General features: G+C 51.0%; 9 protein-coding genes across 9 annotated transcripts; 5 read left to right on the top strand and 4 right to left on the bottom strand.

Annotated features, from left to right (window-relative positions):
* Positions 1–3,646: 3,646 nt before the first annotated feature.
* Positions 3,647–4,380, top strand: CC77DRAFT_950584 (cutinase; the record flags this gene model as incomplete). Its single annotated transcript, XM_018535329.1, has 2 exons — positions 3,647–4,204; positions 4,258–4,380. The coding sequence occupies 2 exons, from the start codon at positions 3,647–3,649 to the stop codon at positions 4,378–4,380; spliced, it is 681 nt and encodes a 226-aa protein (XP_018379037.1).
* A 32-nt stretch (positions 4,381–4,412) lies between these two features.
* CC77DRAFT_1026487 (alpha/beta-hydrolase) lies at positions 4,413–6,854 on the bottom strand. The gene is made up of 5 exons (XM_018526270.1): positions 6,739–6,854; positions 6,270–6,485; positions 5,683–5,940; positions 5,281–5,352; positions 4,413–5,232 (listed from the first exon to the last, which is right to left on the bottom strand). The coding sequence occupies exons 2-5, from the start codon at positions 6,423–6,425 to the stop codon at positions 4,651–4,653; spliced, it is 1,068 nt and encodes a 355-aa protein (XP_018379036.1). The 5' UTR covers positions 6,426–6,485; positions 6,739–6,854; the 3' UTR covers positions 4,413–4,650.
* Positions 6,855–7,232: 378 nt separating this feature from the next.
* CC77DRAFT_661231 (hypothetical protein) lies at positions 7,233–10,653 on the top strand. The gene is made up of 7 exons (XM_018532647.1): positions 7,233–7,546; positions 7,596–7,723; positions 7,776–8,152; positions 8,197–8,693; positions 8,744–8,919; positions 8,970–9,948; positions 9,995–10,653. The coding sequence occupies exons 1-7, from the start codon at positions 7,364–7,366 to the stop codon at positions 10,376–10,378; spliced, it is 2,724 nt and encodes a 907-aa protein (XP_018379035.1). The 5' UTR covers positions 7,233–7,363; the 3' UTR covers positions 10,379–10,653.
* CC77DRAFT_1026485 (arad-like aldolase/epimerase) lies at positions 10,589–12,208 on the top strand. The gene has a single exon (XM_018526269.1). The coding sequence runs from the start codon at positions 10,929–10,931 to the stop codon at positions 11,745–11,747; it is 819 nt and encodes a 272-aa protein (XP_018379034.1). The 5' UTR covers positions 10,589–10,928; the 3' UTR covers positions 11,748–12,208.
* Positions 12,209–12,637: 429 nt separating this feature from the next.
* CC77DRAFT_1045216 (Zn-dependent exopeptidase) lies at positions 12,638–14,293 on the top strand (the record flags this gene model as incomplete). Its single annotated transcript, XM_018527386.1, has 2 exons — positions 12,638–12,872; positions 12,920–14,293. The coding sequence occupies 2 exons, from the start codon at positions 12,638–12,640 to the stop codon at positions 14,269–14,271; spliced, it is 1,587 nt and encodes a 528-aa protein (XP_018379033.1). The 3' UTR covers positions 14,272–14,293.
* Positions 14,236–15,962, bottom strand: CC77DRAFT_1045215 (FAD/NAD(P)-binding domain-containing protein). Its single transcript, XM_018527385.1, has 2 exons — positions 15,533–15,962; positions 14,236–15,475 (listed from the first exon to the last, which is right to left on the bottom strand). Exons 1-2 carry the CDS (start codon positions 15,617–15,619, stop codon positions 14,315–14,317), a joined length of 1,248 nt encoding a protein of 415 aa, XP_018379032.1. The 5' UTR covers positions 15,620–15,962; the 3' UTR covers positions 14,236–14,314.
* A 644-nt stretch (positions 15,963–16,606) lies between these two features.
* On the top strand, positions 16,607–18,862 carry CC77DRAFT_1055456 (hypothetical protein; the record flags this gene model as incomplete). Its single annotated transcript, XM_018527835.1, has 2 exons — positions 16,607–18,699; positions 18,732–18,862. The coding sequence occupies 2 exons, from the start codon at positions 16,607–16,609 to the stop codon at positions 18,763–18,765; spliced, it is 2,127 nt and encodes a 708-aa protein (XP_018379031.1). The 3' UTR covers positions 18,766–18,862.
* On the bottom strand, positions 18,843–20,226 carry CC77DRAFT_661145 (hypothetical protein). The gene is made up of 2 exons (XM_018532646.1): positions 19,915–20,226; positions 18,843–19,847 (listed from the first exon to the last, which is right to left on the bottom strand). The coding sequence occupies exons 1-2, from the start codon at positions 20,018–20,020 to the stop codon at positions 18,862–18,864; spliced, it is 1,092 nt and encodes a 363-aa protein (XP_018379030.1). The 5' UTR covers positions 20,021–20,226; the 3' UTR covers positions 18,843–18,861.
* A 206-nt stretch (positions 20,227–20,432) lies between these two features.
* CC77DRAFT_950546 (hypothetical protein) lies at positions 20,433–21,112 on the bottom strand (the record flags this gene model as incomplete). Its single annotated transcript, XM_018535326.1, has 2 exons — positions 20,433–20,998; positions 21,049–21,112. The coding sequence occupies 2 exons, from the start codon at positions 21,110–21,112 to the stop codon at positions 20,433–20,435; spliced, it is 630 nt and encodes a 209-aa protein (XP_018379029.1).
* Between the last annotated feature and the right edge of the window lie 88 nt (positions 21,113–21,200).

The raw sequence follows: 21,200 nt of genomic DNA, 5'->3' as shown, positions 1-21,200 counted from the left end.
AAGATAATATGAGAGAGAAGGCAGAGGAGAGTCAATTTAAAGTATTGTCATACAGAAACGGTGCTCCGAAAGGGAAATGTTCTGTTTGAGAGATTATGGGTATAAGAACGATCTTTCGCCAACCAAGCTGCAAGCCTCTATCAACCTCCAACTCTTCATTGTTCTAAAACAAAAATAACTAACTACCTTACGATGGGGTGAGACTTCCTGTCTTCCTCTTGTTTACATATAACACTACCCGTTCATGATCACTGGATTTTGCTTCCACACCACCTCCAAATCCTTTCTACTCCAGAAGACAAACACATCAATACATGGAGACTGGAAATATCGACGCTTTCGATCATGCTACAAACTGCCTGGTGTTCGTGGGCTCGCAATAAGATTTGCCGTTTGCCTACTGGACGTTTACTGCTACACCAATGTCCTTCCGCAAGTCTTTCCAAGGAAATCCTCGTATTTGTTCCATGTGGACTGCAAAAAGTGATTGCCCAGACCAACGTGATGGATCTGGCTGTCTGCCTTCTGCGAGTATAAATGATCACCTTCCGACAACCAAACTATTACTCCAATACCAACTTCAAAGTTTCTTCTTTTTTTTTAAAAAAAAAAGGATAGGAAGATTATATGATGGAGGTTCAAAGTACGAGCAGCAAGAAACATGTTGCGAGACGATTTGTCCTCTTCCCACTAGCATAAAGCGCTATATTCGCCAGCCACCTCTCAGCTTCCTATACCAATCTTCAAGTTTTCAGATTTCTATCACTCAACGCGTCGAATCCATGGGAATTCGAAGTAGGGATGAGTTACTGACATGCTGGACGGCATTTTTCTGTTTGCACATATGTCATGCTCAACATTTTGGATTGTACCCACAAGACATGTCCTGTGCCCATCTGCTCCCTTCTGGTTGGATACAAGTCTCTGTCTGACAGCCGAGCTATCTTTGTCTCATCAAGAATCATGACCCGAAACTCTTCAGAAACTTTTCTCACTTTGTTCGATGGAAGTCAAAGAAATCGAGAGCGACTGGGGTAGAGTGAATTAACTGGTTTGCTCATGTAAAAACAAAATGGCTGATAGAAGGACTATGCGTGAGAAGACATTTGGAATTATGAATTTCGATTGAAAGCCCACATTCGGGCAAGTGTGTCGATTTCCTGTTATCCATGGAAAGGTACACTTGGGTCACAATATAAAAACCATACACTAGTGACCAGAATCATATCTCCTACCCCAACATCCAAATGTCGTTATTCCAAACGAGATACGAACCAAATGGCATGTGAGTTCGGAATGAGATTTACAATTGTGAATTTTGAAGAAAAGAATGGGTACAGAAAGCGCCGAATGCCGAAATCATGGTCTTCGTTTGTCGTCGCCAGCCGATTGGAGGAGAAGACATGTTCAAAACAAGCTTAAGACATTGACCCGGCTAGATGGTGCCCCAATAGTATAGGGATATTGATCTTGATAAAAAGCCAACCAGGAACACGCTGCCTATCCATATCTGTTCGTGGCACATGACTGAGCTCTGATCTAACTCGGTGTCTCGAACACCGAGTCTGAGCTGCACATATACAATCGTATCCAGTAACCTTACGCTCTTTCTCTTGTTCTTGTAAACCTTTTGTTATGACCGACACAAGACAAAAAGCGCTTACGAAAGACCAGAAAGCTCTGGATATACGTTTGACGCCTGGAACGAAGAAGTGACAGTGCCTCCAGCCCATACCTCTGGCTGGCTTTCCCTCGCCCTGATTAGTGGAATTGCACCTCGAGAGCTAGCATGGTCATGATATCTTTGGGGTGCTCGTCCAAGGCCCATAGCTAAGCTACAATTGACTTTGAATATTCTCTGTTCAAAACCATCATCCGTATATGAAGCATTCTTTCGTAGACTTCTAGGTTCATACCTTCTATACCTGCAAAAGAGTGTGATTACGATTAAGATATCTTGCAAGCACAGCTGTAGAGAAGGGGAAGAGTCTAGAGGGAAGATGTGCTTCCGGTTTTGTAGTGACTGAAAGGCCGTGAATCCTTCCGCGGGCATAACAATCGGCGAGTTATTCCCAAATGGTGGCGTAGGGAATTCCTGGAGCTGGAAATGAAGAGGAAGAAGAGTGGAGTTAGCGTCACACGTGGCCACGTTTTGGAGGCGCCTGTGACACTCGGCCTAGCGCAAAAGACGTCACATTAGGTTATGTCACTTCTCAGTCGCTTCCCTATCCGCCTTTTAGACTTTCATCCAAATGCGACATCGCCCTGGTCTCTGATCGATGCACACCGAAGTCGCGACCTACACGGCGGCAGGATTACTCTGGGAATAAGCTGTTGAGCTAAATATTAGTCAAAGCGCATACAGCGTGTCGACTTCCCAAGACGTTTATAAAGTTTGAACTCGGACGACCCCTTGCCGACCCCCCAGTCAAGATGCCAGGCTGATGTCTAGGCTCGACGATGCTTAGCCTACTAAGCGCCACACTAAACCGTTCCTCGGATCAGCGGGACCCGCAATGATCAACGCCACCATACTGTGTAGAGCAAGATCGACCAAGGTTGCCCACCGTCTCCTGCATATTGTCTCTCCGCTTCCGCTACTTGCACCCTTAATGCATCTTTAACTCCTTCTCGAACCTGTCTGATGTCGCAACAGCATGTTCCGCGCTGCAAGGAGTTAGCACTTGCTTTTTTCGATAATCTCCGACCTCACATCTTACATATCTACGCATCTACCATCCACATCAGGTACCTCCACCGATGCCGAATACCCTTGTTCATTTGCCGTGCTTGAGAGCCGAGGCTCAATGCCGATCGACGACAAGGAGCAACAATTGGCGTCCTCATTCTGGCCATTCCGGCATGCTGTCGAACCGCAACGAGCAGGCAAGTATTCCGAACAGGGTAAAACAGAATGATGCGGACGAGGTTGCTGAGTCGTCAAGACATTGGCCCGCCGGGTGAGGCGCACCAAACATCTGCACCATTGTAGTCACCATCCACAGCACGATCAGTTCGGCGTGTCTTGCTATTGGAGGTGTGAGGCTACGCCCCCACTTCATGGCTGTTTCGAGTAAAAGCCTGGGATGAAATGTTCCCAGTCGCGTTCAAGCAAGCCATGAGTATGACGATGTTTCGCAAGTTCTCGCCGCCACACCAACATCGGTATCCTGGAATCGTCGTACGATGCAAATAACCTCGACGTCATGCCGTTGAAGACACAGCAAGCTCCAGTCAAACCACCTATACCTTCCTTTTCCGTTGTTGGTCTCCAAATTGAAGGGAACCAAACGTTTATGCGGGTAAGACGGTGACAGTCGATTGAGCATGGCGTCGATCAAGAGACTACGGGACAGATGCCTACGACCATCTCTAGTGCTCCGAGCGCATGTATGTTCTACCCCTTCAGGTATAGAGAGATGCCTGGGGATCGGCCAGTGAAACGCGCTAAGAATCTCTGCCGAGGTGACATGGCATATCGACAGTGCTTTTTCCTTACCCACACGGCATGGTAACAGATGTGAACTGGATATATAAGGGAGTCTGGATCCTCGTTGATATATATGATCACCACCTTGACAATACGGTAACTCAATACAGTCGCTCTACTTCTACTTCTATACACATCTTCTTCACCACCTTCAACATGCGTTTCTCAGCCATCGTTCCTGCCACTCTTTTCGCCTTGGCTTCCGCCGCTCCAGTAGAGGAAGTCAAGCGTGCCGCCTCTTCGTCTTGCCCCTCATACACTATCATCAACACCCGCGGTACTGGCGAGCTCCAAGGCGAATCTGCTGGTTTCCGTACAATCAACTCCCGCGTCCGCGCTGCTGTCTCCGGAGGCAAGACCTACAACACTGTTTACACTGCCGACTTCTCCCAAAACAGTGCCGCGGGTACACGAGACATTGTCAACAAGATCACTACCACACTGGCCTCTTCACCAAAGGAATGCTTCATCCTTGAGGGCTACTCTCAGGGTGCTCAGGCCACCGTGAACGCCATGTCTCAGTTGACTGGCGCCAAGTTCGACGCTGTAAAGGGTGTCTTCCTCATCGGTGACCCAGCACACAAGTCTGGATTGGCGTGCAACGTGGATAACAACGGTGGCACCACCACCAAGAACGTCAATGGACTTTCCGCAGCACTCGGAGGAGGCATCCCATCCAACTGGGTTGCCAAGACGCTCGATGTTTGCATCTTTGTATGTATCCTGTTGTTCATGTCATGTTACAAAATTACTAACGCATTTGTCAGGGTGACGGTGTATGCGACACTACACACGGTGCGGGTATTAACGCTCAGCATCTTCAGTACCCCAACGATGCCCCTACCCAGAAACTGGGTACTGACTACATTACCAAGGCGCTTGGTGCTTAGGGTGAATGTATCGGAATGAGATGAGTGTGCGTTACATTTCGGTTATTGTTCCGTGTATGGGCTTACGGACACTCTTTCTAAATGTATATATTTATTCGAATGACATAAGGTGCAAATGCTCAGTTACTGAGAACCAAACGCTGGAATATGCTTGTGTGAACGTCGCGGATACTCGCCACTGCTGTGCGCGTTCTCAGTCCCCCAAGTCTAAATCTATCGGAGCTGACGTACGCGTGTCATTGAACCTTTCACAGCCATCATAGTCATCCTCTACAGGCCCTGCTCTTCATTAAGTTTGATGCCCTTCTCGACCAATCCCTCAATCCATACGTTAAAGTCTTCCCTCATCTCCGCCGGCAACACATGCCCCTGCCCCTTGATGAAATGCTTCTCAACCTCACCTTCCTGCCAGATATCCTCCTCTTCCTCGATACCCAACCAGTTCTCCTTTCCGGTCGGGCCCTCCCCCCTCTCCAATCCTCTCCAAAGCACAACACCCAATGGGAAAGTCAACATGCGATCCTTGGTGCCATGGATAACCATGATCCTGTTCTTGCCTACAGTCTTTGCAATCTGCTGCAGTTGCTCCGGGCTCTTGTGGTGCCACCCCGCGGCGATAGCTTGTAGCATGAATCCAGCCTTACCAAAGTACTCGGGATGTGATCGTTTCCAGATTTCGTTTGCAGCGAAACGGTCACCGTTTGTAGGAAAGGCTTGGACGACAGGTTCGAGAGTGTCGGGCGCGTCGAGCCATTGCTGTGTGTAGAGGTTCTTCTTTACGCCTTCGATTTGGGCATCGAGAGATTTGGGGATGAAGAGATTGGCTCGGTTCCAGAGGTTTTCGATGAAGCCCTGCGAGGGTTAGCTAATCTGCGAAAGTTTGCTAGGGTTGGGGCGTACATTTGTTCTGAATAATTGTGCAGCTGTGGATACGAGCGAGAGTGTGCAAATCCGTTGTGGTATCAACATGGCCTAGACTATTATTAGCGCTTAGAGGTTCTACAAATTTCTAGCTGATCGAAATGGGATTTTTTGCTGCAATCATCATGATCGGCATGCATAGACGATCATATGTGCGGCATTGACGAACAGGTGGGGGCGGGGTAAAGTTGAGCGGGGCGGAAGCTCAATGTACCGTTGAGATTACAGGATGATGCTGGGTATGAGAAATGTTTGAAGCTTTAGTCGACAACACTTGAGAGAATTTGTGTTCAAAGACGGAAGGTATAGCATCCGATCCGAAGACGACTACTCCACCAGTACATTTTGTGTGAATGACGATGGAGAGATGAATGGACTCACTATTTCCTGGGCAATCATGCCACCCATGCTTATACCAATCACGTGTAGTTCACGGTCACCGGTCCAGCCGACATGATCGAGAACTTCGACAATGTCTTGGGCCATGGCAGATGTAGAGTATCTTGATGTGGGCTTGTCGGAGTCACCAATACCCCGGTTGTCAGTTACTAACGACGAGTATTGGTCGCCTTTGGTGTGGCCAAAGTCTTTTGTCTGACGCTGCCATGCGTATTTCATGCCACCAAGGCCCATGACCCACTACATAGTGTCAGTTATTGACTCTTGTTGTAACAAAGCACAAGCGCCACGTTGACGTGAATGTAGAGACGGAAGATGCCGAGAACGGTTAAGGGCTGAATGCAGAAAAGTACGTATTCGTTGCGTACTCGGCAACTTGAGACACGATACATCGTAGTTGAGACGATCAATGCAACTGAAACGAAACAGTGACAGGGTGCCGCTACCTGACGATTGGTAGAAGACAACATTACAAATGCATCCTAGTCAAAGACAAGCTTTTCTTTGGTGCCTGATATGCAGCGCATCAAGTTGGAGAAGATATTAATACCGATAGTGGGGCGACTTACCACGAGGTGTCTGTCGCCATGACCATGGATCTCGTAAGCGATGTTAAGGGGACCGCCTCTGTCCTTGGCTACAACGGCTTTGCCTTTCTTTTCTGGTTTTAGGTCCCAGATAGTATGGGGGTATTCTGGGTGATTTGAAAGTTCCTCAGCAGTCATTGGTGCCATGGCTGATGGTGAGTCTGTGTTTTTTTTTTGCAGGTCTCAAAGATTCTCAAACTAGAACGAGTCAGTACTGAGCATGTAACCGCCCGGTAGTAATGTCAGGAGGGGTGAAGATGCGACGATGCAACGGGTGTGGTGGCGCAGCACGAGGGTAGGCAACGTTGACGGCTTCCTCGATGTGGCTACCGCTCGGCACGTGTCTTTTGGTAGCGGTGTGCCCATAGCGCATCCCGGCACAACCGACAGGTACGCGACCGTTGTGTAAGCTGGAGGGTTGGGGAAAAGCATGTAAGGAATGCTGACGTACTATTCTTGGAGGAGGCGCTTACGGCGTAGCGCGTGAGTTGTCAAAGAGATGTAGAAGTGAAGAGTCAAGGCTAAGAGTGTGCATCTGTGCTTCGAAAGTTGGCGCTGGCGACCGCGTGGGACAGAAGCAATATCACAACGTCATCTCTGCTATTCCGCTTTCAGCCTCAGGTGCGTGGCTCGTGTCTGACTAAGGCTGGACGCGCGAACTACGGACGACGCGGCGTTGCAGTCTGACAGCACTATATTGTAGTAGACGCGGAGAAGGAAAGTTGCCTGGGCGTGTCTTTTGTCCCTGTCAACGCTGTGCCCAGACAAGTAACCGTCGTCACGACAAGACGACGCCACACGACGCTCCCGCATTGGGCTGGTCTTGGTCGTCTGCAACAAGCTTCTGCCTCATCGATAGTCGGCGAGTCTGCGACAGCCATCCTCAGGGCCCTGTAGATGTGACCCTCGGCAGCGTTTCATCTCCCTGAGCACTAGACGCTCCGCCAGACCCCTCCGCACAGCCCGAACCATAGCCGCCCTCACAAAACAACGCGAACCCCCGGATATCCGCCAGGGCCCAATTGCCCTAGGACTTTGACGACTGACGACCTCGCGAGAGCAACACCTAATACGCCATGAATCCCGCCAACAACGGCTTCTACGGGGCCGGCCCGCCCATGATGAACCCTCCACCACCGCGTCTGTTCGGAAGCGGCAGCTACGACCCGTCGCAGATGCCCCCGGGCAACATGTTCGCCCACGACGACATGCACGACGACAACGATGGCAGCGACCCCAAGCGGCGGCGCATTGCAAGGGTACACACTGCGGGCGGCGAGTAGCATAGTGCCATGCTGACAGATGCAGGCTTGCGACATGTGCCGGAAAAAGAAGATCAAGTGCGACGGCAAGATGCCGTCGTGCACACACTGCCAGAACTACAAGACGGAATGCATCTTCACACAGGTCGAGAAGAAGAGGCAACCGCCCAAGGGGTAGGAATCACCATCACCATGACCACGCGCACATGAAGCTGACCATGCATAGCGCCAAGTACATCGAAGGTCTCGAGAACCGACTTGCGCGCATGGAGTCCCTGATGCGCCTCTCCGGCGTCCTCCCCGAAGACGACGACGGCAGCACCGATCTGGCCACACTGGAGAGACGACTCGAAGCAAGAGCTGGGCGATCGGCCACACCCAGGGCCAGCATCGGTGAAAGGCGAGAATCAATGGCACCCCCGACCGGCCAATCCACTGCCAACGGCACACCAGCACAACCAGCTCTCCCCAGCCCGAGGAGCGGTACCGCCTCACCAGAGCCAGAGGAGCACACCGAAAACCCAAAAGACAAGGAAGAGGATGCGCTCGCCGAGATGATGTGCTCTTTGGTGACGAACAACTGCGGAGAGACCAGATATATCGGTATGCTTCCCGTACTTGTTGTTTCTATGCGCTAACCTTTTCAGGCTCATCGTCAGGTTTCTCCATCTTCTCGCCCAAGGGTATACAATGGGTGAATGAAAAGACTGGGGACAACTCTTTCCGCGACATGATCTCTACAGCCGCCGTCGAGGACAACAAGTGGATCCAATGGCGACCCGACGTGTTCCAGGACATCTTCAAGCGTAGAGTCTACAAACAATTGCCGCCCAAGCACGAGGCCCTGTCACTACTCAAGGACTACTTCGAAAACTTCAACTGCATGTTTCCGCTGTTCCACGAACCAACTTTCATGCATCTCGTAGACAAGCACTACTCGAAAGACCCCTATGAAGGATCCGGGTGGTGGGCCAGCTTGAACGTCGCCCTGGCTTTCGCACACCGACTGCGCGTCATGAGCAACCTGGTTCCAGCAGAAGAAGACGAAAAGGCGTGGCAATACCTGAAGAATGCCATGAGTGTCATGGTAGAGCTTACCATGCGCAATACAGATCTCCTTAGCGTTCAGGCTTTGCTAGGAATAGTGCGTATCAGAGACGAGAGCTTCGCCTTGCCCCAACTAACATCTTCCAGGGTCTGTTCCTTCTAGGAACGCCGAACCCACAACCTACCTATTTCTTCGTTGCCACAGCCATGCGGCTTGCACACAGCATTGGTCTCCATAAGAAAGGTGCCAACTTTAGCCTCAACTCCGCCGAGGTCGAGCAACGAAGACGTGTCTTCTGGATAGCCTACATGTTAGATAAAGAGTGAGTCTTTGTAGCTCTCTTAAGCTTGCCTATAGACTAACACCATCAAGCATCTGCTTGCGATCCGGCAGACCACCTGTACAGGACGACGACGACATGAATGTCGAATTGCCTAGCGACACTCCACCAGACAACATCGGGAACATTCCGCTGGCTGACGGAAAGGGCACTATGAACCTATTCCGTCTCATGTGCACCTTCTCCGTGATTCAAAGCAAAGTTTACAAGGGTCTCTATTCCGTAAAGGCATCTAAACAGACCGACGGGGAACTGCTAAATACCATTGGCGAGCTGGACAAAGAGCTAGAAGCATGGAAGGACGACATACCACTAGAGTTCCGGCCAGAGCATGACATCAAGGCATCACATACCCCGCTCATTCTCCAAGTCGCAGTACTGCATCTTGGCTATTACAACTGTTTAACCACCATCCACCGTATGAGTGTACATCACGGATACTGGACTAGTCGATTGTCCAACTTTGCGATACAAGGACTGAATGCTCGACCTCTCAACCCGAGAGTCTTCATGTCCGCCCAACTGTGTGTTCAGGCCGCCCGAGCCTCGATACATCTCCTGAAGTACATACCGAAAGGCGATTTATCTTGTGTCTGGCTAGTGATTTACTTCCCAGTCACTGCATTAGTTACGCTCTTTGCCAACATCTTACAAAACCCACAGGATACGCGATCACGATCGGATCTCAAGCTTATGAAGCTGGTCGTCAACTTCCTGAACATGCTCAATGACGACCAGGGAAGCGGCAGTGTCAAGCGCATGTGCACAGTGTGTGCTGAATTCGAGCGCATTGCTACTATTGTGCTAGAAAAAGCCGATCGCGAACACGCGTCGCGACGGAAGAGGAAGCAAGGCGACAGCGAGCAAGACGCACAAATCGAAGCAACAGCGGCCGAGCTGCTCTCGACGGGTCGTAACGCACACTCGTCACCTCAGCAGGCCACTACTCCACAGAACAATAATCAATCAGAAGGCATGATCTTCAATCCGGACTTCCAGGGGTTCAACGAGGTAGGCTCTACCACTGTGATGCTGAGGTCAATGCTAACATGCGCAGCCATTCCCCTTCTCACCAAACTTCACACACGACTCCTTACAGCCCAATATCCAGATGAGCCAATATGGCTCACCAGGTATCACCGCCCAGATGCTCCAACAATCACAAAGTTTACCAATGACCACTGGTGGTGATGTGAACGGCATCAGCTCCAACATCAACGCCATGGCGGGCATGGGCCAGTTCGACCAGACCTTCAACAACGTTCCACAAGATCTCTGGAAAATGCCAATGACGCTGGAGTGGGACTGGGCAGACATGACTGGTGGATTCTCGGGGTACGAGGACGGGATCAGTATGAACGGCGTTCTTCCAGACTTTTCGAACCAATCTGGCCATGGAACGAGTGAGTTCAACCAGGGCGCTATGAACGGCGGCCGGTGATAGGCCTTTGGCAACTGAGATTGGCGTTGCACAACATCGACCATTACGTCTCCCATCTTCTACACCGTCTGGGCACGTTCTCGCGAGACGCGGCCGATACCATGATCCGACTCCCCTCCAGCACAACTTGGGTGCTTCGCTATATACCATTGTTACCATCCGAAATCTCTTGACGTTCTTGGCGCTTACGACCTCATGGCCTTGTAAAGTAGTGTTTTATCCTAACAGACACATTGTAATAATACAGTTGTGCTCATTAGCTAAGCTTTATCGTGGCGCATGCACACCAACCAAGTCTCGGTAGCCCGTCTGCAAAACTGATCGTAAGCTGAAACTAAGACCGCGCTACGGCCCATGGTCCGGAGATCCTCGCTGTACGCTTTCGTAGCTATGATGCTCACCCGCAGGTTGCTTTTACATCCAAATCCTTGCATTTCTTTCTTTTTACAGTTCTTCGGCCCATCGTGTAGCTCGACCCAACACTCTCTCCCTCCCGGCGAGCTTTGCAATCTTGGTTTGAGATCTAGAACCAGCCCAAGTTTCAGCCACAATGGTCAACATCACAGCCCTACTCTCCTCGCTCATAACAGCGAACCACATCCTCTCTTACCACAACGTCCTCGATCCCTTTGGCCACGTCAGCGTTCGTAATCCAAACACCAATACAACATTCTTCATCGCGCTGCAAATCGGTCCAGCAACAGTGTCCAGCCCCGCCGACATAGGCGAATACCTCATCTCAGATGGCACACCCGTCAACGGCACAGTCGGCGGCTACGCAGAACGCTACATCCATAGCGAGATTTTGAAACGTTATCCGGATGTCAACGCCGTTGTGCACAGTCACTCCGAGGATGTCCTTCCATACACTGTTATCGATACATCATTCGAGCCAGTGTACCATATGGCCGGCTTTCTTGGTGAGAGCGTGCCGAACTTCGACATTGAAACGGTGTACGAAGAGGGGGACCCGAGAGATATGTTGGTAAACAGTCCGCGGCTAGGCGCCGCTTTAGCAGAGAACTTCGGCGTTAATGAAACAAGGCCTACATCTCCTTTGCATACAACGGTCCTGCAGCGGGGACATGGCTTCGTTACAACAGGGGAAAGCGTGGAACAGGTTACTGATTTTGCGTATTATGCAGCGAGTAATGCTAGGGTGCAGACGAAAGCATTGTTGTTGGCGAATGTGGGGAGAGGTGGTAGTGGGGATGAAGGGGTCAAGTATTTGAGTGGCCAGGAGAGGAAGGCGACGAATGAGATGAACCGGTGGATTGTGTTCAAGCCTTGGGCGCAGTGGGTGAGGGAGGTAGAAAGGAGTGGGATGTTTGTGAATGAGCTGGGGACGCCGCCTGTGCCGGATCGGTAGGTGGGAGATAATGAGCTTGGTGACGGGCGGGTTATATGTTTTCCTTTGAGTTGGAAATAGCGGTGTGCAGTTTTCACTTCCACCTATATTGATGTCTTTCATGTTTCTGTCGGAACAGTAGAGCAACGTTCCCTCTAGATGGCCTTCAGGCTAACTCATGAGCATAGAGAAATTGTTCTCCTCGCCCTCTTTGCCGCTGCTTGAGATGGATAGGTGTGGTAACAGGGTGACTGGGATATGAGCTGTCTCTAAGATCTGGAAAATTATTGTTCTCGCTTCCAGATATCGAGTGTCATTCCTTCGTCCCTACATAGTCGTTACCGTTTACAAATCATAAAGCTGATGCGGCCAGACCTCACTTGTAGCCGGAAACTACCACATATTCGTGCAAGCATTGCAAATCTTCGGCCAGTAGTCAGCAGCTTCTACCTGGCTATTTGACGAAGTCAGTATAAGAGCAGTGCGAATGGTGAATGCTGCAACCGCTAGCAATGTACCACGTGTATGACGCCATCTGCCAAGCCCCTTCCGCTCTCGGGAGCGGAGGAAAGCGACAACGTCCTCCCCAGTCCACCCTCTTGATTGCCGTTCGTCTCCACTCACATCACGTCGAAGTTATACCACAAAAGGAAGCTCATTGGAGTACCAAGACTCTAGCACCCTGATAGACATCAACATGCCTGCGAAGGATGTAGGTATCCGGCTCAACCATTACGACCGATAACGTGCTTGGGTATACATATCACGACTATCATGACAGGGATCCGGAGTAGATGTATATACGAACGTCGCTTGAGCTTTTGCCAGTGATGCATTTCGCGGCTCTTCTTAAATATCCCGCCAGATAGCCTCCACACCAGATTCCGTCGACTGAGAGCACATCGATCGCCATGCGAATCCCATCCAGATCTACATTAGGCTTACTTACAGTTCAAGCAACGACGGTTATTGCGGACCGATATGCCAGCAACATAAGACCTGTCGTGATCGATGCACCACAAGTGGCAGCCAACTTTCCCAATGTAGAAGGCGTTCAGCTACTATCGCCAGCTTTCGTGAGCCCAAACAACGTACCAGCTACGTTCGCAAACGGAACTTCCGGACCAACTCCACAGCAAGACTTGGGTATGTTGTTGTACGTCAAAAGCTACAGATTTGCTGACGTTCTGCAGAAAGTTTTGTGAAGGGCATTGCCCAGCGTAACGGCTGGATCACCTACAAGAGTGGACTAGAATCCGAGGAGGGCCGCAGAATACCGTACGTTACATTAACGAGTGGCAAGAACAGCACCAACAAGCTACGTATTTGGATCCAAGGGGGCCAGCACGGAAACGAGCCAGCAGGCGATGAAGGCGTGCTAGCACTATTAGGGAGACTCGCGCATGACTCACAATGGAGCGCGAAAGTCCTCGAAAAGATTGATCTTGTGATTCTTCCACGCTACAATGCGGATGGCGTGGAATATCTGCAGCGACAGCTGGCCTCCAACTACGATCCCAATCGCGATCACGCTGTGCTTGAGAGACAGCAAACCCGAGCTATCAGAAAGCTACAGTCCGAGTTCGACCCTCACATCTTCATAGACGACCACGAATACACAGGTGGCGACCCGGTAGCTCAAAAATACATCCGCGCACAAGATCTCCTAGTCTCAGCCAACAAGAATCAGAACGTTCATCCCGATATTCGAGCGTTAAACCAGGAATTTGTAGACGACATCTTCTCAGTTGCTGAAAGCCACGACCTCCGGATATTCCCATACTTTACGACCAGCGTAGCCAATGGAACGATCACTATAGAAGAGCCTGATGCGACTCCAGCGGCAAACCACAAAGGTGCTGGCAACTACCAGGCCCTTACATTCCTGGTGGAGACGCGTGGTATTGCTATCGCTGATCAGCATTTCCAGCGACGTGTAGCTTCCCACCTCATCGTCCTAGAGACCATCCTTAACAAAGCGGTTGATGAACACGATAGCGTGTACAGCAAAGTTGAGGCAGGACGTAAAGCCTTCATCGAGAGTAGAGACGACATTGTTGTTGCGTACAAACAGCGTGTCACAAACAAGACAGTTCCCTTCATCGACGCGTCGAACGGTTCCCTCGTCAACGTGCCCGTCCGCTCTAGAAACAGTGATCCCTACCTTGTCACTCTGTTCCGACCTCGGCCAAAAGCCTATGTCTTCTCGCGCGCATGGACAGATGTAGCGGAACGTCTCCGCATACTCGGCGTTACCGTCGATGTCCTCCAAGAAGAGTTCACCGGCAGTGTTGAAGCGCTGGTGGTGACGTCGGCTGAGCTGGCTGAAACAAAGTTCGAGGGCATCGCGGGTACTACAGTAACGACTAATGCGACACAGCGGGAGGTTACGATACCCGCTGGAGGCTACTGGGTTGACACTAAGCAGAAGAATGCTGGGTATGCTTTTGCGCTGTTAGAACCAGAGGCAGAGGCGAGTCAAGCATATTATAACAAGATTCCGCTGGAAGTGGGAGATGAATATCCTGTATTTAGAGTTATCTAGGGATATCTGAATGCTGTGATGGAACAATTGCTCCATCTACGTACTAAGACGTGCTTTGAGTGCCCTTCTCTGCCTGACGCAAACCCATCTTCACCATCGGACTCTGCATCAACGTATCCCAGTCGTGGATGAACAGTGTCTGTTTGAGCGAGATGTTCATCTCTAACACACCCCGCTCCAGGACTTCAGCATCATACTCATCAACAGCTTGTTTGAGAATCTGTCCTTGCTCAGGAGAGCCATGAACTTTACGCATAGCAGCGACGAAATTAGCAGCATCTTGCAACGCGTTGTTGAGACCTTGTCCTCTATGCGGCGTCATAGGATGCGCGGCATCACCACACAGTGTCATCCTTCCACCCTTGTTGTCCCATCTGGCAGCCTTCTCCCAGAACGTGCCTTTGTCAAGTGGAAGCACGGTAGCAGGGTCAACAGCTCGGCCAGCAGATCGCCAAGGCTCCGCATATTCTTCTGTGCGCCTCTTGAAGAGCGACATGCGTCCTTCAAGGGTGGACAGATCCACATCATCTGGCACACTAGAGTCCAGCCACGATTGCAGGACCTGGAATGTCCATGTTGCAGGGTCGGAGGGGTCAGGGACGTCTTGTATGGATAGCCAGAACATGGTGCCGTGACTTGGGTGTATGCTTGTAATGAAGAGGGGATTCATGTCTCGTATGCGCTTGGCGAGGTCGGCATCGAATTTGTAGGGGAAGTTGAACATGCTGACAGATGCATTGGTGAGTTTTGCTGCTTCTGTACCGACAATGGCTTCGCGAACTCGCGACTTTGCGCCATCGCAACCTACCAGCACATGGCCAGTGGCTGTACTGCCGTCTTCGAATGTCACCCTCACCTTGTCATCGTCATCAACCACTGCACTAGCGAACTTCTTCCCGTATTGCACGTCTAAGCCCTCGCTGAACAAGTTACGCATCTTCCTACGGCTAACGCGACAAGGCTTGTCCGCTGCGATTTCGAATATGCGCTCGCCCGTCTCACCGTTGAACACCGATAAGCCTGTGGCGGAGGCTTGGTCCTGGGTTGGGTCGGCGAAGGCTTCGTGGATGCGGTTTGCGAGTTCAATTGGCAGGCATGAAGCGATGTGGGAGCTCCCCCAATGCAGTGTCATGCCCCATTCTCGTGGGCGCGTCTGGTACGTCGTCGAGGTCTCGGTTTCAAAGATCGAGAAAGATATGTTTGCCTAAGTGATGGTATTAGCGATTTGGGCGTTGGATGGTTTTGCGACTGAATCATATACCTTCTTCAAACCCTGTGCGATGAGCAATCCGCTTGTTCCAGCTCCTACGATCAGGATGTGGAGGTCCTTATTCCCGTTTGTAGCCATTGCTTTAGTCGGCACCTTGATAGGAGATTGGGTGCTTTCAGAAAGGAAACCAAGCTGGCATCATCGTCGGGGGGAGAGACGGCATGGCCGTGCCCGCGGGAGGCCCATCAGTCTGCATTTTACCCGTCCCGCATCTTGACTATCTTCAAGAAGATGGATATGGCTAGGAGCGCTGGGATGTTCGGCATGCGGGATGTAATGGGTATCTTGTCCGTGCGCCAGGCCTAGCGCGTTTTTACCACGTGCATACGGTTTCGCGATTACGCTAATCCGTCTTTACTCAAACCACATCTCTTGCTTGCCACACCAGCGGGCTCACGTAGACATTCAGACACGCTTTGTCACGGCTCTTACTGATTGATTGTTACTCGGAGTACGGCCTTGGATCATGAGGCCTACCAGCGTCGAGATCGCTGCGTGTGTACCAACGCGTAGAGGCTGCATGCCACGCAGCCTTGTGGCTCTAATCACTTGGTAGGATTCGCCACACGTCAGGCGCAAATGTATCTACGTGTAGTTCGATTGGCGACTTGCGCTGAAGGTTCTTGTTGTTAACACATAGGCGAAGTACCCGATAGCGTTCATGACCACCCTTTCTGGTTGTTGGAGCTGACCTGTGTTCGAATTCACGTTTGAAGAAGTAAGTCACAATGCTTAACGAACTTTGGTGAAATCGATGAGCGTTAGGGGCGATTGGAAGGTCGTGCTGTCCTCGCAACGTACATTGGGCCAATGAGTCGGCCTGGTTAAGCTTCACTACGCAGGATCATGCCGCATCCGTGGCTGTCAGACTACCACCAATCACTCTATACCAGCGGTTTGGCTCACCGGTGACGCAACGCAGCAGGCTCGCTAGCCTTGGTCATCCCCACATCCGCTGTCACCATCCTTTTGAGACATCACCTATGCTTTACGTGTGAGCCTGTCGTGGAGCCTAGTGAGCCTTAGTGTCTTGTGTCATAGAATCGAAATCCAGACATTACCGAGATGACTTCCTCAACGCAAACAATTATGGCGCTCTCGATCATCGCAGGCACCGGCGGCCTTCTCCAGCTAGGCCTATCGATTTCAGACATAGCCTTGTGTGTTGACTTGGGCAAAAAGTTCGGCAATTTCGTTCGAGCAGGACAAAACGACAATGACCTATTTGAAGTCCTTAATGAGGACCGGGAGGCCCTATTCAGACGGCGTGGCCTCGTAGACGCAGTTGAAATGGAGAAGAGATGGCCTCAAGTACAATTCGTTCACCGCGGCACGAAGAAAAAAGGCAATATCGTGGAAAGTCCGCCGCCTGAATCGCCATTACTGAAGACGAATCATAGGAAAAAGAAAGAAGATACTAGTGGTGGGGTGGACAGATTCACATGGATCATGGTCGCAATTGTTTCCGCCTTAGACGGGTGCTTACCATCAAGCGTCATACAGGAACTACTCATTCGAGTCTTTGTTGAGGTTTTGGCTCGCGAAGATGACATCGTACCTGCGTTAAGAATAACCATCAAGAAGAATGTTGAGTCGTGGAGATCTTTCGGGTGTGCTAGAAACATAGCGTCCTCGATCAAAAATGAGATGCACAAGAGCCTGTCCAATGGCGTGCTCAATCAGCACCCGATACAGGCTATCCCTCAGTTGAACGAAGCAGAAATGGCAGATGCGCAAAACTTTCTTGTTTGGCTTCTCAGGGGAGATTCGACAGTATTTAGCGTTATGTCTCCCATCACCTTCTCCATTGCTGAGGCCTGGGAGAAGGTCAAGCTTGATCTGTGCACCGGTGGACACCCTACACACGAAGGACAAGCTTGTGTGACATATCACCGCGAAGGCCATATAATCGGAGGATCCAGCTCCTGTACAGGTCCAATCCCAAGAGGACTTGGCTCAAGACCCCTTCAGATTTCCTGGCCTCGCGACAGACCAGAATCGATGATAGACGTCCTGGGGGTCGGTCGTGCATTGGAGGATGCCATGTCAGGAGCCTGGAAGCGTGGAACAGATGCCGCTGATCACCTGGCATTGGTTGGCGAAGCGAAGCTGCCATTCGAATCCACGAGCGAGGTATATTATACCCTTGAAGTCTCCTCTGGTACACGAGTCAGCAGACGGTACGGCTCGCATATTGGCATACTCGCTGATAAAGGCTTTCCGGCAGACACCGAGAAGATTTTCGAGACGATGGAGTGGATTCTGGTAGGAGAGCCGGAAGACAGTGCCCGATGGCTCGAGAACCATGTTGCACTTGAATACCTGCTTCGAGTTGACGGCGCAGCTGTGCAACCCGATCAGAAATACCGTCCGGTGTTCTTCAAGTATCAAGCTTTCATTTTCGGGTTCTACTACCAACTCTTACGACCAATTCTATGTTTCGATTTAGTGGAACCCGAGGCTTTTTTCCACGGCATCTGGGGTGTACACAGTACTACGTTTCTGGCTATGTGCACTCAGCTGGGTCAATCCTTGAGGAGAGACCAAAAAGCCAGCCGGGCTCATATGCTTTATGTGCTGTCTGCGATGTATAACGGTCGTCGCAAGATCTTCAGTACCATGTCACCACTTCCTCGATTAGTCGGTGTTCTCGGACCCATCTCAGTACTGGCGCTACCTCTTGTTCGTACAACAGACGATCCTGATAGTATCTCGAAGATCGCTGTCGTTGACCTTCCAATCGTCGATCTAAATGCCGAAAGCGCAGACGGAGATCTGATGGCCAGCGAAGGTGGGGGAATGCACTTCAAACGCCCATCCGAGTGCGACCGCGCCGCCACCCTCACCCGACCAACTGGCCCAATGCATGATTGGGCAGTGTATCCATATATGAGCATGGCATTGAGTGGGGAAAGCACCAGCGGTGTAGTTATGGCTGCCCTATGCGGCAAGAGGCTTGTTGGGTGGTTCAATCCGTTGGCTGCGGATATCTCGTTCCTCAGTTCAGCTTATCTGCGAGAGTCGCGTAGCGAAGACGATGTGGTTGCATTCGAAGTAAAAGACGAGCATTGGGTGAATGGTGAGGTCCTACAGCCAGATCCAGGTCACGCAGATTTCGCGTTCGGCGTCGTGCACTCGCATGGCTCGCCTAGTCTACGGTACGCTGCGGCTGGTTTCTACGCTGAAACAGGCGAAGAAGTGGTAGTTGCTCGGTCTGCCAGTGAATTTTCCGGAGCTTTTGGCAGAATAGAAGCACAAGGTCAAGGTATAGTGATCGCATAAAGGCTATAAGCATCCATATACTTCTAGCTTCAATAGCACTACAATTTGCTTCCGCCTGTTGCCTTCACAACAAAACCCAACCTGGGAAAATGAATTCTGACATCTAGCTCACCCATCTCGTCCGGCTTGATGACCACCTCCTCGCTTCCAATCTTGACCAACGTACCCATCGTAGGATTATCACGCCCGGTGTCATCAGGCACAATGCTTACACTCACTCCTGGGACCAACCCTCTTGAAGTATCAAGGGCGATATGCTGTCCCACCACCGTAGGAACGAGCAGATCTGCATCGCGTAATAAAGTTGTTCGTCTCAGCGCGTCTTTCCACCGAGTGTCCTCTCCGGGAACTGTTGTTTGTAGATCCGGCAAAGCGCCGATGTACGCTTCGAATGCATCGAACCACTTCACCAAGCTTGGATACCTCTTCTTGTTGAATACTTGTCCCACAACATCATCATTTGTATCATGCGTACCACCACCACTTAGATTATTGATACCCTTCCCAGCAGCGATATCAATACCCCACCTCAACTGATAGTACAGACTGATGTCAGCGAGCGAAGGCGTCCTTGTCGGCATGGCCCAAGTACCCGACCCAAACATAGGTTCCAACATGGAGAAGTGCAAATCTAAATTGGAAAGATGAATTGGTATCTTAGACTGCAGCTTCTCAGGCGAAAGCGGATGTCCAATGAGCTGAGCGCGATCTTTACCAAAGTCTGATGCCCAGACAGAAGAAGGTATAAATCCGGTAGTCGTCCGAAACAGCGGTTTGTCAGTCCAAAAGCTCGCGAATCCTCTTACGAGCCCACGATACGCCCATCCGCTTACACCCTCGATCGGCGGATACACGGCAGCCCAACCTTTGTCCACTGGGAAAAAGTGCTCTAGTGCCTCGATGATGAGCGAGGTGTCGCAGTAGATCTCCCTGCCGATAGCGAGGATGGGTATCTTGCGGTACTGGAGGCCGAATGTTGATGTTATGAGGGGTCTGGGTAGCATCGATGGGACCGTGACATATGCTTCGGGACCAGTGATTAGTCACGAGATCTACGTGCTTCGATCGTCACGAGCAGGGAGAAGGCTTACAGAATGGTATCTGCTTGATGCGTAGTGCTAGTCTGACTTTGTTTGTGAATGGGCTAGAATCGTAGCCAAAGAGGACCACAGGTGGATGATCAAATGGTTGCGCCATGTTGCCTATAGGGAAGCGACGCAGACTGAGCTCTGACAGGAAGGCGTTCAATACGGCAAAGATATAAAGGAGTCGGTAATGCCGGGTCGAGATGAGGTTATACCCCGCGCTCTGCTCAAGAGCCGAGGTTCTATTCAAGAGGCGAGAGAACGTATGCTTTGTGTACTGAGTCTTTGTTAAATGTTGTACGTGTTCTGATGAAATCTACCCTCTAGGCCAGAGTCATGATCTGCATTCCAGAGTCCAGATGTAAGCCATAGCGACCCCATCTTATCTCTACCAGTGCACAAAACTGGAACAACACTATTTTGGGGTTGAAACATGCTTTTGCTGTGGTATCGAAATCATGTCCGTAATCTACCATAATGTGGGACGCCAAACTCCAAGACTATCTGGATGGTGCGACAGAGTCCTACTCGTCAACATCCATAGCCTCAACACCGCCACCAACCTTCCTCTTCATCATCATCTTCTTAGTCTTGCTCCTCGTCTTGGGTGTCGTCTCCTCAAGCTCACTGAGCTCGCTCTCCTCAGCCTCGAGCTCCTTCCTCCTTGCTGCAACCTTCTCCTTGACCTTCTGCACGTCGACCTCCATGTCTTCCTGCTCAACCTCCTCCTTGGCGAATCGCTCGCTCGGCGGCAGCAGATGCTGGTTCTCCTCAACCAACTTCCTGTCCTCCTCACGCTGTCTCTGCTTGTTGCCACGCATGCGGGCCTTGTAGAAGGCGCGCTCTCTCCTCTGCCGGATCTCGGATACACGGCCCATGGCCTTGAGGGTGGTCTGGATGAGATCGCGGTTGTATCGCACGGGCACGTTGCGGCGCTGAGCGAAGGTGAGGGTCGAGTCGACGGTCATTTCCTTGTTGTGCGCGCGACGGAAAGACTTTGTCCAGGCGAGCTTGCGGGGGTTGCGCTTCATCTTGAAGTTCTTGTGGCATTTTGATTTGCAGAAGCGGAAAGCCTTGGCATCATTGCGCACTGTGCAGGTTAGGCAAGAGCTTTGTTAATGCGATTTTGGGTCTTCATACCGAATGTTATGCCCTTTGACGGGTATACGGGCGAAGAGCAGAAGTAGCAGGTTTCGATTCTCATCCTGTCGTTGTGGCGCGAGTACGGTCGCGCTCGGTGCTATGGCAAGGAAGGAATGCGATTTGGTTTGCAAGGGTCGACCACGCTTCAC

Source organism: Alternaria alternata (assembly GCF_001642055.1).
Source record: "Alternaria alternata strain SRC1lrK2f unplaced genomic scaffold CC77scaffold_40, whole genome shotgun sequence".
NCBI classification, from domain to species: Eukaryota; Fungi; Ascomycota; class Dothideomycetes; order Pleosporales; family Pleosporaceae; genus Alternaria; species Alternaria alternata.
This window is presented reverse-complemented; position numbering and strand designations above follow the sequence as displayed.